This window comes from Hemiscyllium ocellatum, chromosome 26 (assembly GCF_020745735.1).
Source record: "Hemiscyllium ocellatum isolate sHemOce1 chromosome 26, sHemOce1.pat.X.cur, whole genome shotgun sequence".
Lineage (NCBI taxonomy): Eukaryota > Metazoa > Chordata > Chondrichthyes > Orectolobiformes > Hemiscylliidae > Hemiscyllium > Hemiscyllium ocellatum.
The window spans coordinates 17,652,358-17,669,103 of record NC_083426.1 but is presented as its reverse complement, the minus strand read 5'-3'; the positions used below and the strand labels follow the sequence as shown (position 1 = coordinate 17,669,103).

General features: G+C 40.3%; 1 protein-coding gene across 1 annotated transcript in view; it reads right to left on the bottom strand.

Moving 5' to 3' along the window:
* Positions 1 to 16,373, bottom strand: part of LOC132828098 (acidic mammalian chitinase-like) — a 28,654-nt gene extending 12,281 nt beyond the window's left edge. The window contains exons 1-4 of the mRNA XM_060845009.1: positions 16,218 to 16,373; positions 15,796 to 15,920; positions 7,284 to 7,398; positions 6,979 to 7,161 (exon numbers count right to left, since the gene is read on the bottom strand). Of these exons, the coding sequence (XP_060700992.1) occupies positions 6,979 to 7,161; positions 7,284 to 7,398; positions 15,796 to 15,920; positions 16,218 to 16,373 (579 nt within the window). The remainder of the gene's footprint in view (positions 1 to 6,978; positions 7,162 to 7,283; positions 7,399 to 15,795; positions 15,921 to 16,217) is intronic.
* Positions 16,374 to 16,746: the final 373 nt, after the last annotated feature.

Sequence of the window (16,746 nt, the reverse complement as noted above, 5' to 3'; positions counted from 1 at the left end):
TTAGAGGACAGTGAGCATTCATATCAAATATCCTGGTGCCATTTAGTCTGCGTGGGCATTCTGGTGACTGGGTTCCTGGGGAGACAGGGAGCATCTTTGGGGCTTAGCTGCAATTCCATTGTGAGGCAGTAAACCTCATGAGCAGGTCATCTAGGTATCATATTCCTTCAGTCAGTACAGGCTTAGGTATTGGCTCTTTTACTGTCTGTTCCTAAGTGTGGCCAAATTGAGGTAGCAGTGGCATTATGAGTAGGTCCTCTTTGGCTAAAGACCATGGTGTCTGTAAGCAAGTGGTCTGTAGGCAAAGTGGTTTTTCCTTCGCCCACAAAAAGCAATAGAATTTGATGACATATTATAATGGGGGTTTAAAACAACAATCAGGAAGTGATCAGGTGAGATCACCTTTGGATTATACAGTAGTGCATAGTATTACTCACCATATTTAAGATAGGATGTACTATAAATGCATTTGGAAGCCATTCAGGGAAGGCTTACTAGACTAATACCTAACTTGGAAGGGTTGTCTTATGAGGTTTGGCCTGCATCAAGTGTAAGAGGTGACTTGGTTTATACATACAAGATTGTGAAGAGTCCTGACAGGGGAAATGTGGAGGGGATATTTCCTCTTACGGAAGAAGCTAGAAATATGCTCAGAGTTTGATATAAGAGCCTGCTCTTTAAGAAAGGTTATAAATAATTTCGCTTCAAAGGTTATGATACTTTGAACTTGATAATGTCCTTGAATATTTTTGAAGCATAGATAGATAGATTATTCTTAAGTAAGGGAAGGTGAAAAGCTATTTGGGGTAGACAGGCATCCACTTTTGAGACTATAAACAGATCAGCCATGATCTCATTGAATGGTAGAGCACCCTTGAGGGGCTGAATACCATACCAGAGTTCCTAATATTTAGGTTCACATGTAACTGGTGTATCCTCTGTGAAACTAATCAGACTCTACATGCTACTCAATATTCACTGACCTCTTGTACAGTATAAATAGTTATTCTTGCAAATTGTCCTGATGCATGCAAGACAAAAAGCTATTAGAAAATATCTTACTTGAACAATTTTCAAGTTTACTACTACCAAACAACTATATTATTGAGTTAGTCTTTCACATGCAGCAGACTCACAAGTAATGGTTAATCTATACACATTTAGAGTCAAAGAGTCATAGAGATGTTCAGCATGGAAACAGACCCTTTGGTCCAACCCGTCCATGCCGACCAGATATCCCAACCCAATCTCATCCCACCTGCCAGCACCTGGTCTATATCCCTCCAAACCCTTCCTATTCATATACCCATCCAAATGCCTCTTAAATGTTGCAATTGTACCAGCCTCCACCACATCCTCTGGTAGCTCATTTCATACATGTACTACCCTCTGCGTGAAAACGTTGCCCCTTAGGTCTCTTTTATATCATTCCCCTCTCACCCTAAACCTATGCCCTCTAGTTCTAGACTCCCCGACCCCAGGGTAAAGATTTTGCCTATTTATCCTATCCATGCCCCTCATCATTTTGTAAACCTCTATAAGTTCACCCCTCAGTCTCCGATGCTCCAGGGAAAACAGCCCCAGCCTATTCAGCATCTCCCTGTAGCTCAGATCCTCCAACCCTGGCAACATCCTTGTAAATCTTTTCTGAACCCTTTCAAGTTTCACAACATCTTTCCGATAGGAAGGAGACCAGAATTGCACGCAATATTCCAACAGTGGCCTAACCAATGTCCTGTATAGCTGCAACATGACCTCTGAACTCCTGTACTCAATACTCTGACCAATAAAAGAAAGCATACCAAATGCCTTCTTCACTATCCTATCTACCTGCAACTCCACTTTCAAAGAGCTATGAACCTGCACTCCAAGATCTCTTTGTTCAGTAACACTCCCTAGAACCTTACCATTAAGTGTATAAGTCCTGCTAAGATTTGCTTTCCCAAAATGCATCACCTTGCATTTATCTAAATTAAACACCATCTGCTACTTCTCAGCCCATTGGCCCATCTGGTCAATATCCTGTTGTAATCTGAGGTAACCCTCTTCGTTGTCCACTGCGCCTCCAATTTTGGTGTCATCTGCAAACGTACTAACTGTACCTCTTATGCTTGCATCCAAATCATTTATGTAAATGACAAAAATTAGAGGGCTCAGCACCGGTCCTTGTGGCACTCCACAGGTCACAGGCCTCTAGTCTGAAAAACAACCCTCCACCACCATGCTCTGTCTTCTATCTTTGAGCCAGTTCTGTACCCAAATGGCTAGTTCTCCCTTTATTCCATGAGATCTAACCTTGCAAATTAATCTCCCCTGGGGAACCTTGTTGAACGCCTTACTGAAATTCATATAGATCACATCTACTGCTCTGCCCTCATCAATCTTTTTTGTTACTTCATCAAAAAACTCAATCAAGTTTGTGAGACATGATTTCCCACGCACAAAGCCATGTTGACTATCCCGAATTAGTCCTTGCCTTTCCAAATACATGTACATCCTGTCCCTCAGGAGTTCCTCTAACATATTGAGGTCAGGCTCATTGGTCTATAGTTTCCTGGCTTGTCCTTACCACCCTTCTTAAACAGTGGGACCACGTTTGCCAATCTCCAGTCTTCCGGCACCTCAACTGTGACTGTCGATGATACAAATATCTCAGCAAGAGGCCCAGCAATCACTTCTCTAGCTTCCCACAGAGTTCTCGGGTACACCTGATCAGGTCCTGGGGATTTATCCACGTTTAACCGTTTCAAGACATCCAGCACTTCCTCCTCTGTAATCTGGACATTTTGAAAGATGTCACCATCTATTTCTCTACAGTCTATATCTTCCATATCCTTTTCCTCAGTAAATACTGATGCAAAATATTCATTTAGTATCTCCCCAATTTTCTGTGGCTCCACACAAAGGCTGCCTTGCTGATCTTTGAGGGGCCCTATTCTCTACCTAGTTACCCTTTTGTCCTTAATATATTTGTAAATCCCCTTTGGATTCTCTTTGATTTTATTTGCCAAAGCTATCTCATGTCCCCGTTTTGCCCTCCTGATTTCCCCCTTAAGTATACTCCTACTTTCTTTATACTCTTCTAAGGATTCACTCGATCTATCCAGTCTGTACCTGACATATGCTTCCTTCTTTTTCTTAACCAAACCCTCAATTTCTTTAGTCATCCAGCATTCCCTATAGCTACCAGCCTTCCCTTTCACCCTGACAGGAATATGCTTTCTCTGGATTCTTGTTATCTCATTTCTGAAGGCTTCCCATTTTCCAGCCGTCTCTTTACCTGCGAACATCTGCCTCCAATCAGCTTTTGAAAGTTCTTGCCTAATACCGTCAAAATTGGCCTTTTTCCAATTTAGAACTTCAACTTTTAGATCTGGTCTATCCTTTTCCATCGCTATTTTAAATCTAACAGAATTATGATCGCTGGCCCCAAAGTGCTCCCCCACTGACACCTCAGTCACCTGCCCTGCCTTATTTCCCAAGAGTAGGTCAAGTTTTGCACCTTCTCTAGTAGGTACATTCACATACTGAATCAGAAAATTGTCTTGTACACACTTAAGAAATTCCTCTCCATTTTAACCTTTAACACTATGGCAGTCCCAGTTGATGTTTGGAAAGTTAAAATCCCCTACGAGAACCACCCTATTATTCTTACAGATAGCTGAGATCTCCTTACAAGTTTGTTTCTCAATTTCCCTCTGACTATTGGGGGGTCTCTAATACAATCCCAATAAGGTGATCATCCCTTTCTTATTTCTCAACTCCACCCAAATAACTTCCCTGGATGTATTTCCGGGAATAACCTCCCTCAACACAGCTGTAATGCTATCCCTTATCAAAAATGCCGCTCCCCCTCATCTTTTGCCTCCCTTTCTATCCTTCCTGTAGCATTTGTATCCTGGAACATTCAGCTGCCAGTCCTACCCATCCCTGAGCCATGTTTCCGTAATTGCTATGATATCCCAGTCCCATGTTCCTAACCATGCCCTGAGTTCAGCTACCTTCCCTGTTAGGCCCCTTGCATTGAAATAAATGCAGTTTGATTTATTAGTCCTACCTTGTCCCTGCCTGCCCTGACTGTTTGATTCACTTCTGTTCTCAGCTGTACCCGTGTCAGATCGATTTCTTTCCTCACTATCTCCCTGGGTCCCACCCCCCCATCTTATTAGTTTAAATCCTCCCAAGTAGTTCTAGCAAATTTCTCTGCCAGTATATTAATCCCCTTCCAATTTAGGTGCAATCCATCCTTCTTGTACAGGTCACTTCTACCCCAAAAGAGATTCCAATGATCCAAAAATGGGAATCCCTCTCCCGTACACCAGCTCCACAGCCATGCATTCATCTGTTCTATCCTCCTATTCCTGCCCTCACTAGCTCGTAGCACTGGGAGTAATCCAGATATTACTACCCTTGAGGACCTCCTTTTTAAAATTCTACCTAACGCTCTGTAATCTCCCTTCAGAATCTCAACCTTTTCCCTTCCAATGTCGTTGGTTCCAATGTGGACAATGACCTCCTGCTGGCCCCTCTCCCCCGTGAGAACATTTTGCACCCTCTCTGAGGCATCCTTGATCCTGGCACCAGGGAAACAACACACCATTCTGCTTTTTCTCTGCTGACCACAGAAACGTCTGTCTGTACCTCGGACTACAGAATCCCGTAACACAATTGATCTCTTGGAAGCCGACGTGCCCCTTGTTGCATTAGAGCCAGTCTCAATACCAGAAACTTGGCTGTTTGTGCTACGTTCCCCTGAGAATCCATCACCTCTACATTTTCCAAAACAGCATACCTGTTTGAAATGGGTATATCCACAAAAGACTCCTGCTCTAGCTGCCTACCCCTCTTACCCTTCCTGGAGTTAACCCATCTATGTGACTGTATCTGAGACTTTCCCCCCTTTCTTTAACTGCCATCCATCACATACTATAGATGTTGCAAATTCCTCATCGCTTCTATTTGTCTCTCCAACCGATCCACTTGATCTGATAAGATTTGCATCCAACAGCATTTATGGCAGATATAATCCACAGTAACCCTTAAACTCTCTTTAAACTCCCACATCTGACAAGAAGTACATATCACTGCAAAGGCCATTTTTGCTCCTTCACAATCTATAGACCCAGAAAATAACACCATCCTATTCCTCAACAAACACTGCCCCAGGTTAAATTAATAGCTATAGCTTATATTTTAAGTTTAATCAAGAGACTTCTCTCCAAAACCATATAATCAAGAAAGAATCCACTGTACCCACTACTGCAGCCTTTCTATTGGACAGACTTAAAACAACAATTAACTTATCTGATTCTGTGCTGTGAACTTCGCCCAACAGTTCCTCCAAGATTAGTTGTGAATTTCACTGTTTGTTAACTTTCCCAGATGCACTCTGATGTCCAGCGATACACAAATTCAAACAGCAAAGGCTGTGATAAAGAACAATTTAAAGGACTCATTGGCTTTTGAGATGAATGATGCAAATGTGATTACAATGTTCTATTTAGGATTGAAGTTATTTTCAAATGCTTTTATAAGATTCTTTAACCCACTGGCTCAGGAGGAGATCAACAGCAATGGAGGCCCATTGCGCACAGGAACATACTAAAATGGTGTTTCTACTGTGGCACAGAAGTTCACTGTTGTTTGAAAAGTCTGATTTTCTCCAGATATGTCAACAGTAGTCTCAAGGGGGCCTTCAGGTTTCAAACACCTGCAGTAGGAAAGGTGACTGCTCAACTATTGTGGATCTTGCTACTGATTCTGACAGTGCATCTCACCAAGCTCACTCTTCTCATTCTCCTTTGTAGAAATCTTCTTGTAATTTCTCCCCATGGAACTTGAAGTAATTGCACCAGTTTGTTCTAAACTGGCGTCTCCACCATTGCATGTAGTCTGAGTTCTGTTTTTAATATTTGAAATATAACTTGCTTGTCTCTTTGGGCAACTTGCCCTGTTCAGGCGACTTCCAATTCCCATTGAATGACTTGGATCTGACTCAGGCAGGTTTCTTCAAAATGGTATTATTTATATCATAAAATGACCCAAGATAATCTTTTTTCTTTTACTTTCACTTTTCTTCTTGGAGTCTCACATCTTCAGGACTTCTCAAACTACCCCAGAGGGAATGTACATGTAGGAATCTTATCTCACCGCTGTCTAGACTGAGGCTCTCAAGTCTCTTGCTACATACTCTTATACAGAGCTTGGCTTGATATGTTGCTGACAGCAACATTTTATTAAGATTCGCATAAAGACCTGCTGTATTTTGTAAGAAATGTGATCTTCATTTAAACTTTGTGGTGAAATATCTCAGTCAATTATTCTAATTCCTTATCACATTATTAAATCATGGAATTATGTACTCAAGGAACATCTAAACTACTTGATTAATGTATTCACATATTTCAATAAAAATTCAGCTTAAACAAGTTGAAATAAAAGGTCTGATACAAATTCTTATTCCAAGTGTTTGTTTTTTGTATGAACCAGCTGTTCTTTCATTACGACAGAGCTCCTGCCTGACCATTCTGGGCTGGGTGTAATTCTCATCTGCTAACAATTATCATTCCATTGATTTGGTTCTGGACAAAACATATAATTTGCAGTTTTCTGGGAAACAGAATTCTCGGCTCTAACTTATTAATTTTCCCAGTAATACATTTTCTCTGGATTTGAGATTCTCTGTAATAGATAATGTCAGGAAAAAGCTTGAAAGTTTACTTTTCTGTGTGTTTTATTATGTATATAAGATTCTTCTGTCTTTAAGAGGCTTGTTTTATTTTTCTTTTCCTTTGTAAAAATGCTTCTGTTCTTCAAGAAAATGTGCAGCTTCGTGTGAATGTGTATCAGTCACTAACCTCCAAGTTAATCAAGACACAAAAATACGATCAATCAAGCCAGAATTCATTCTGACATCCAACTTGGCCAGGAATATCACAGCTGGGATAATAACACCACAAACAATTTCAGCATGGTTACCTCATGGTATGCCAAGAATCCACTTTTGCCAGTGTATGGACCAGGGGAACCACCACCATAAGCAGGAACAGCAAGATCATTTTGAGAGGTACTGAGCTTGTAGGTATTTCCAAATGCTGGAAATCCAACAAGTAGCTTCTCTGCTGGTGCACCCTTATCTCTCCAGTATGTCAACGCATACTCCTGTAAGATAATTCAGTGTGATATCTTTATTGAGATTCTTCAAGTTAATAAAAGGTTCTTATGAGATATTTGTGATAATGAAGATATTAAAATATAGATACCACTTTTGCACAAATACTTACAATACTATTGTATTTATAGTCAGAAGAACCAGGGTGCAGGGGGCTATGGTGTCCAGTGAACTTATTGTTCACACCGTGAAAATCATATGTCATCACAGAGATTAAGTCCAGATGTCTGTTTAAAACAAAATAAAAATTCAATTTAGTAATTAACTATAATTATTATTCATAGGGAAGCTATAGCTTAGTATTTTTATTTCTAGATTAATAATCCAGAGACCTAAGTAATGTTCTACAGACATAGGTTTGAATCCCACCATGACAACTGGTGAAATTTAAATCCAATAAATATCTGGAATTAAACGTCTAATGGTGACCATGAAGCCATTATTATAAAGACACATTGTTTCAGTAGTGGCATTTAGGGAAGGGAAGCTTCCATCCTTATCTGGTCTAGACTTCATGTAACCCCAGACCCACAGAAGTATGGTTGATTCTGACCAGCTCTCCAAAATGGCTTGGCAAACCAGTCAGTTGAATTAACTGCTAGAAAGTCTCAATAAGGGAATGAAACCTGACAGACCACCTGGTATTGATGAAGGTGTGTACTGCATGAGGTTTTATGACATTAGGTCAAACATGGCATGAAAACCTCCGGGAGATTCCCACACAACACACATCTCTCAGTCCCACTCGGTTGATGAACCAGTCCTTTTCCATTGGAGGAATAACTTAGAGAACTACTGATCGAGGCAAGTGCACAAAAAGTGCTCTTCAATGAGCACCACCAAGAAAGACTGGATAGCACCATGATTCTAAGAGTTGGTCCTGTTCTAATTGGTGTAGTTGCTCGACTAGGTCTGTAGCAGGTGATGAGGGAAACAGAAAGAGGGAAAACTATGTTTCATCTCAACATCACCAATCTGATAGCATTGGCAAGAATGACCACCACACAGTCCTAGTGGAAACAGAGTCCTGTCTTCACACTGAGAAGACCTTACGTTGTGTTGTGTGACATTAGATTAGATTAGATTACTTACAGTGTGGAAACAGGCCCTAAGGCCCAACAAGTCCACACCGACCCGCCGAAGCGCAACCCACCCATACCCCTACATTTACCCATTACCTAACACTACGGGCGATTTAGCATGGCCAATTCACCTGACCCGCACATCTTTGGACTGTGGGAGGAAACTGGAGCACCCGGAGGAAACCCATGCAGACACGGGGAGAACGTGCAAACTCCACACAGTCAGTCACCTGAGTCGGGAATTGAACCCGGGTCTCTGGCGCTGTGAGGCAGCAGTGCTAACCACTGTGCCACCATGCCGCCCACTGTGCCACCGTGCCACCCACGACATTATTATCGTGCTAAACGTAGTAGACTTTGAGCAAATTTAGCAACTCAGAAGTGGGTACCATGAAGTATTGTCGATGATCTGCAGCATGAGAATTGTACTCAAACACAATTTACAATCGCATGGTCTGGCAATCTGCCAATGTACCTTTACCATCAAGCCAGGAAATCAACTCTGGTTCAATGGAGAATGCAGGAGGGCATGCCAGGAGCAGCACCATGCACATCTGAAAATAAGATGCCAACCTGGTGAAGATCCAAGCAAAACAACTTGCATGCCTACAGCATAAGCAACAAGTGATAGAATGAGGTGATTCCACAACCAGCAAATCAAACCTAAGCTCTGCAATCCTGCCACAACCAGTTAAGAATAGTAGTGAACAACCAAACAACTCACAGAAGGAAGCTCCACAAATATCTCCATGCTCAATGGTGGGGAAGCCCATCCCATCAGTGCAAAAGATAATGCTGAAGCATTTACAAGTCTAAAGCAGAGGTGCCAAGTGGATAGTTCATTTTGGTGTCTTCCTGAGGTCCATCGATAGATGCCAGTCTTCTGTCAATTTTATTCACTCTAAGAAATAGTTGAAGGCACTGGATACTGGAGAGGCTATGGGCCTTGACAACATTTCGGCAATGTACTGAGGACCTGTGCTTCAGAGCTTCCTGTCCCACTAGCCAAAAGAAGGTTTGAAGGAGTTGCTGATTCCCTAAAGCCCATTTGTCAGAAATGAAGCATAAGTCATAGAGTGATAGAATACTTCCACTTGCCTGGCTGGGTCCAGTTCCAACAATCCTCAAGAAGCTTGACACCATCTAGAACAAAGCAGCCCATTTGATTGGCACCACATCCACAAACATCCACTCCCCCCATCACTGATGCACAGTAGCAGCACTGTGTACCATCTACGAAATTTGCTTCAGAAATTTACTGTCTCCTGAAACAGCAATTTCCAAACCCACAAAACTTCTGTCTAGAAGGACAAAAGCACCTGGTAATGAATACACCATCATCTGCAAGTTCTCTCCAAGCCACTCACTATTCTGACTTGGAAATATGTTGCCACTCCTTTACTGTCACTGGATCAAAATCCTGGAATTCCCTCACTAATGGCATTGGAGTATACCTACACATGCAGCAGTTCTATAAGGCAGTTCACTACTACCTTCTCAAGGGCAAATGGATATGGAGAATAAATGTTAGCCAAGCAAGTGCTGCCCAAGCCCATTAATTTTTTAAAAATAATGCATAAATGTATCAGTTATTTCAATAGTTAGTATTCTATAGCTCAGTGCACTTAATATGTCGATAAAAGAAAAATAAATGTTTGATATTGGAAGAAATCCAACACAAATCTGGAAAAATAAATGGTGAGCCAGAAGATTTTTCAAATATTAAGATGGACCCAACAATGGTAATTAAAAATAAAAGGTGATGAAGTATAGTATAAGTTTTTAAAATTCCTTTGTGGGGCATGGGTGGTATCGGCTGGCTGGCATTTATTGCCTATCCCTAGTTGCAATGGATAAACTGGTGGTGAGCTGCCTTCTTGAACCATTGCAATCTGTGTGTTGTACATTGAGAAAGCCAGTTAGCAACAGTTTATATCAGTAAAGTTACTCTCGCGAGTGAGTCCGAGAACCTGATAATGAGAAACATGGAAAGCGAAGAGTCATTCAACCTACATTTTTTGCCTGCCTTCACGGTGGAAAACATCTCAAAGATACTTGAAAATCATAAGGTTCATGAGAGGGAGAAATTAAAAACAGCATGAAGAAAAACCTGAAGGAGAAGTTATTATACATAAAACATAAAGGTTGAAAAACCCCCAGAATCAGATGGCTTGCCTTTTAGGATCTTGAATGACGTAATTAGGAGAGATAACAGCTACTTTGGTAATTGTCCAAGAAAGGATATAGACAGAAAACAGGAAGCTCCGTGTTAGTTAACAAAGTGGATCGTGGCAAAATTACTCAAATGCATGACAAAGGAAGTTATAGGAGGGTACTTAAAAAATCATATTTTGGTCAGGCAGAGTCATTTGACTTTGTGAAAGGAAATCGTATTGAATTAATTTATTTGTGGAAGGTGCACACAAAACACTTATTGTGTAGGGATGTTTCCATATGGTACTGGATAAGGTACACAGTAAAGATTACTGCACAAGAGAAGAGATTGTGGGATAAATTTTGGAGACTCAACTATTTTCAATCTACAATGATTGCATCTTTCAATTAATTTATATTTACTGATGACACCAAGATATACAAGAGATTGGACATTCTACAAAGGGAGTTGGATAGGTGGAGTGAGAGGCCAAACAAACAGCAGATAGAGGATAATGAGGGAAAACGTGACTTTGCCAGGAAGAATTGAAATGCAGCATACCATTAAAATTAAGAGAGATTACAGAACTCAGAGGTACAGAAAGATCTGGATGTTCTTTAACATGAATCACAAGAAAGGTACAGCACATGGTTAGAATGATAAATTGAATATTGGACTTCAGGGATATTTCATTCCACTTCCACAGGGCCTTGGAGAGAGGATGCTTGAACTGCTATTTGCAGTTTGTGACTCCATGTATGAAAAATGCTGTAATTACGTCAGAGGTAATTCAGAGAAGGTTCACTCAACTCATTTAAAACATTGCAGATTCTGAAAATCTGAAATAAAAACAGATATTCTGGAGTAACTTCGCAGGTCTGGCAGCATTTGCAGAGGGAGAAAAACAGAATTAATGTTTCAACTTTGATATGACTCTTGTTCAAAACTCCAGTTCATACCTACGTTATCCATTAGTTATAGTGATATAAAAGCAGAACGTTAATCAAATGGTATCCATTCTCATTCATGAATGTCCCAGATTGAGCACAGGGTACAATCTATTATGCCTGGAACATTTGAACAAAACTGTTCATTATATTCCAGTGGTCTGACTAACGCTTCGTGTCATTTTAGCAAAACCTCCCTATTTTTATACTCAATTCCCTTAGAAATAAAGGCCAGCATTACTTTTTCCTTTCCATGTCCAGCTGAACTTGAATGCTAGCTTTTTGTGATTTGTGGATAGGTACTGCCAAACTCCTCTGTCTGTAGTATTCTGCAGTCTTTCTCCATTTGAATAGTATTCAGCTCCCTGTTCCTCCCGAGAAAGTGCATAACCTCACATCTCCCTACATTATATTAAATCCTCCAAGCTTATGTCCACTCACTTAATTTATTTATATTGATCTGCATGTTTTTTGCTTTATCCTCATCACTTGCCTTTTGTACCTATTTTTGTGTTATCCACAAATATGGTGATAATAAATTGCCGTTCCTTATCCAAGTCATTAACATATATTACAAGTGAGAGCGACTTGATGTTATTGCATATTTCTGCACATTACTCCATATTTCTGGATATTTCCTTTTCTAGAACAAAAAATTCCATTGTGGCTGCTCACTGGAGCTGGTTTTGATGTATGGCTGTTGACCTGAATGAGTATAATCCATTCCCACTAAGAGTTTCAATTGTCCATTGCCAGAGTTCCCCTGTTATCCTTTGGTAAGGGGTAGGTGGAAGTGAAAAGGTGGAGTCCAATCCTCTTCTTTCCAGTAGCAAACAGAGATTTAATTTTTGTACGTGTGATATCAATCGTCAAGAAGTCTAATTCTCAGAGACATTTGAAGATTTCACTGTGGGTTAGAGATTGCAGGTGATAAATTTTAATATTCAGGTAATTTCCCATTGGATAGTTTTTTTCAGTCCCAGTCACTGGACATTCCTCTGTACGTTGCTGTGAGGTTGGCTACTTTCAGGTCAGGTGATTTTGGTAGCATTCCAAAGTGGACCACCTCATTGTAACTGTGTTTTTTTTCCCAACACCCTGTTTAAGTGAGTTGATCAGATTTTGAAGATTAAATGACGGGTAATAATGATGGTTATTCTCTGTTGAATTGTAGCACTGATCTCAGAAAAGCATGGCTACATTTAAGAAACTTAAATGACATCATGACATGTGACATTTAAATATAAAATACCTCCATCATACAATCTGTATATTCAGTCATATTATTATACTAGTAAGAATATAATCATGTCTTTTGGACTCTTGTGGTGTAGTGGTAGCGTCCCTATCTCTGAGCTATGAGAATTCAGTTCAAATCCCACCTGCTCCAGAAGTATGTAGCAACATCTCTGAAGAAATGAATTAGTAATTACCTATAATTTATCTTTAAATAGACTGACCACATTCTTACTTTATGATTACATTGATTAGATCAATGTAACAAGATGGATGTTTCTCAAGCACTGGCATTCTGACACTGATAAATATAAAAAGACCACAGACTTTTCTCTTAATAGAGAGGCTGCAAATGTGTTGCTGGTCAAAGCACAGCAGGTTAGGCAGCATCTCAGGAATAGAGAATTCGACGTTTCGAGCATAAGCCCTTCATCAGGAATGAAGGGCTTATGCTCGAAACGTCGAATTCTCTATTCCTGAGATGCTGCCTAACCTGCTGTGCTTTGACCAGCAACACATTTGCAGCTGTGATCTCCAGCATCTGCAGACCTCATTTTTTACTCTTAATAGAGAGGGGCAATTGATGGTGAACTTAACCTAAGGGGTCACCACAGTCAAGGGGAGAGGTTGAGAAGGTAGGATCTTCATACTAACCCCAGCTGGTATAGGAATTGAACTCATACTGTTGCTATCAGTGTTGCTATCAGGCTGACAGGTCACTCAGCCCACTGGACTAAGTGACGTGTCATCCTGGCTATGTACTCTTGACAGGATTCGGTCTTTACTCCATTTCCCAGCCACTGGCTATTGCCATGCTTCTGCAGACGCTTGCTCATTAGCAATTTACAGAACCTAATGTATTTATGGGCCTTATTTATCTGATCCTTGCCAATTGGCCTTGCTTCTTCTCCTTCTCCTCATCCTGGTCTCTTTTTGACTGGAAGAGGAGCTTCAACAGAGTGCACATTATTCAGAGGTGAACAATGTGCAACTATAATGCTGAGTCTTTTTGCAGCATTTTATAGTTGGTCCTGATTGGTTTATTGCATAGATTTCAGAAAGGTACTATGTCTTTTAGAAAGCTCAATCACCTATTGACATGAAATTCTTGCAGAAAGTATTTCTGTTGCACACTCTGATAATTCAGTCAGCAGGTGAGCGAACAGACAGCTAGTCAATCAGTTGGTCAACCAGTCAAGCACGTATGACAGAAATCTCTAAGAAAAGGTAGACTGGCATTGGAAGCCTACAGGAGAAGTCTCACTCGGCTCGGTACCAGGTATGGAGGGTCTGTCTTATGAGGATAGTTTGAGTAAGTTGGTTTTAGAAGACTGAGAGGCAACCTAATTGAAACAAATATGACTTTTGAGGGATTTAACAGGTTAATGTGGAAAGCTCATTTTCCTTTGTGAGAGGGTGTAGGACTAGACAGTGGAATCTCGGAATAAAGGCTTGCACATTTAAGACAGATGAGGAGAAATTTATTTTCTCAGAGAGCAGGAATTCTTTACTTCAGAGGGATGAGGCTGGGTTGTTAAATAGTTCAAGGCCAAGGATCGACAGATTAATAATCAGTGAGGGAATCAAGGATTATCGGGAAAAGGCAGGAAAGTGGAGCTGAGGATTATCAGGTCAGCCATAGTGGAATGTAATCAAAGAGCAAAATGATCTACATCTGCACCTATATCTTGTTATCCATGGTCTACGTGAGAGCATAATGTGGACTGTATATATAAGTCTGAGATGTCATATTAGTGTTCATAGTTAATTATTAATAAAATAATGAGGTTCACTATGAATCTATCAGCAGCAAAAACAGGACAGACCAACCTGTGATTTTGAGAATGGGGTGAATGATGGCAGTCAACAAAGCAACAGTAAATGGGAGCAAGGCCAAGGAGTAAATCTCAGATTAAGGCCAGGGGTCAAGGCTGGGCAGTTAGGTTCAGGCCTTAGGGATTGAGGTCCTGGATGGTGGAGTGAGGATTCTGGATTAGTGGTGCTGGAAGAGCACAGCAGTTCAGGCAGCATCCAAGGAGCAGCGAAATCGACGTTTCGGGCAAAAGCCCTTCATCAGGAATAAAGATGATAGCATGGGGATAATATATTGGCATGGATTGAGAATTAGTTGACAGATGGGAAACAGAAAGTAGAAATAAATGGGAAACTCATGCACACATGGGGAGAATATGCAAACTCTATACAGACAGTCACCGGAGGATGGAATCAAACCAGTGGCTGCTGCTGGGATGCAACAGTGCTAACCACTGAGCCACTGTACTACCAAAGTTTCCATGTTTCTGAATTTCATGCACTGGTTTAGCTGTGCCCTTGACATGCCCAAGCCCTCCTGTGCATGGAAAGACTATTTAGGGCTTTTTCTGTGTATAGAAATGTGAGTTAACTTTTAAAAGCACTGTTTTTCATTAATGTTGTTTTGTACTAATTAAATATTGTGTTGTCTTGATAATTAATGCTTCACTTGTGTGTTGTGATTTAAAATTAAATAATTATTGGCAATTTTGATAGATTTTTCTCATTCTGCTTCTGAGTCAAAATGTCCCCCAATTCTGCATAAATATAGAAGATAATTTTAATAGAAGGGCCTATTACCTAATGAAGGTGTTAGTGAGATGGAAAAAGAGTCATTAAAAGAAAAGCTACAGTCATTCTGCTATAATGCACATTTCATCAACACAAATTCGCAGTAACACAATTGATGAATTGGGGACGTTGTTTCTAAAATGCAAACTTTTAAAGTGTGTCGGCTGTAACATGATTACATAGCCAACACTTTTAGCGCTGTTTCTAAAGTGCGATTTTTCTACAATGTGGGATTGCACATGAATGCAACCATTGCATTATAGAAGAACTGACTGCATTTTGCTTTAAACATCAACCTTACTTCACTGGTGCTGCTGCATTAAAGCATGCCCCTTAGTTTGAACTCTTGATTGTTCAATGGCATTCACAGAGGAGCATTGGAAGGGGAAGAAAACAATTGAAATGTCTATTTGGGCCATGGTTGGGAGCATGTTCTGAACCAACATATTTGAAATGGCCAGTGTTCAAATCTTTAGCTTTTCTTCACAATTTCAATGAAAGAACTCCTTCATTTGGTTGGCTTATAATAATGTTCATTATCCACAATGAGGCCTTTTCTCAGAGGTTACACATTTCATTCTTTCAGTAATTTGTACTCACTTGGAAATCTCAGGTATTTCATAAGCAGAACTGATGATCTGTTCCTTAGCAGCCACTGGAGCTGTTAGTAGAAGTCTGTCCTTCCCAGATTTCTGTGCCTCCTGTTCAAAGGCTTCTCTCAACTCCTATAAATAGTGAGCCATTGTTAGTGATGAGAAATATGTTTTTAGAGCATAATTCCTGTGGTTACAATTCCTTTTGATAGACAACAATTATGCCTCTTAAAGTACTATCCCTGCATAAAGTACTTCCCTGAGATCCTGGTTAAAATAAATATGGTGAAGTTTTTGTAGTCCTTATCTAACAGTTACTTCAATGAATGTGTGGCCTTCAATAATATTAAGAATGCATTATTGGTTTTAAGTCATCTATAATTGTTTACAGAAGGTGTTCCAGTGACAGGATATTTTTAGATTTTTCACCTTGACGAGGAGAGTAAAGAGTCCTTTATCTCTTGCTGGACTGTTTTCAAAGGCAGGAAACCTCCAGTCCAGGTCTAAACCATCAAATCCATGACTCCGCAGAAAGTAAATTGCAGCATTGATGAAATCTGTTCGAGTACTCTGTTGTTCTGCCATGTCGGTAAATCTAATATTGGAAAATGTTTGAAAATAGAGAAAATATTAAATAGATAAATCTTTAGAGAATTAGGATTATTTTCTGGCCAGTGCTTTCTTTTCCTAACACTGGCTGTGCTCATTCTACTCTTCGCTATATTTAAAATAAAAAAGAACAGAGAGTTTTCTGAGTGTCTCAAACCTTCATGCCGGAAAGATGTGGAGGTGCCAAAGTCAAAAGTCACACAATGACAACGGTTGTAGTCCAACAGGTTTATTTGAAATCACAAGCTTTCAAAGCACTGCTCCTTCATCAGGTTCCTGGACACTATGGGCAATTTCGCACCTAACCAACTAACTTATACAATGTTGAGCTCCAAATAGACAGTTGCCC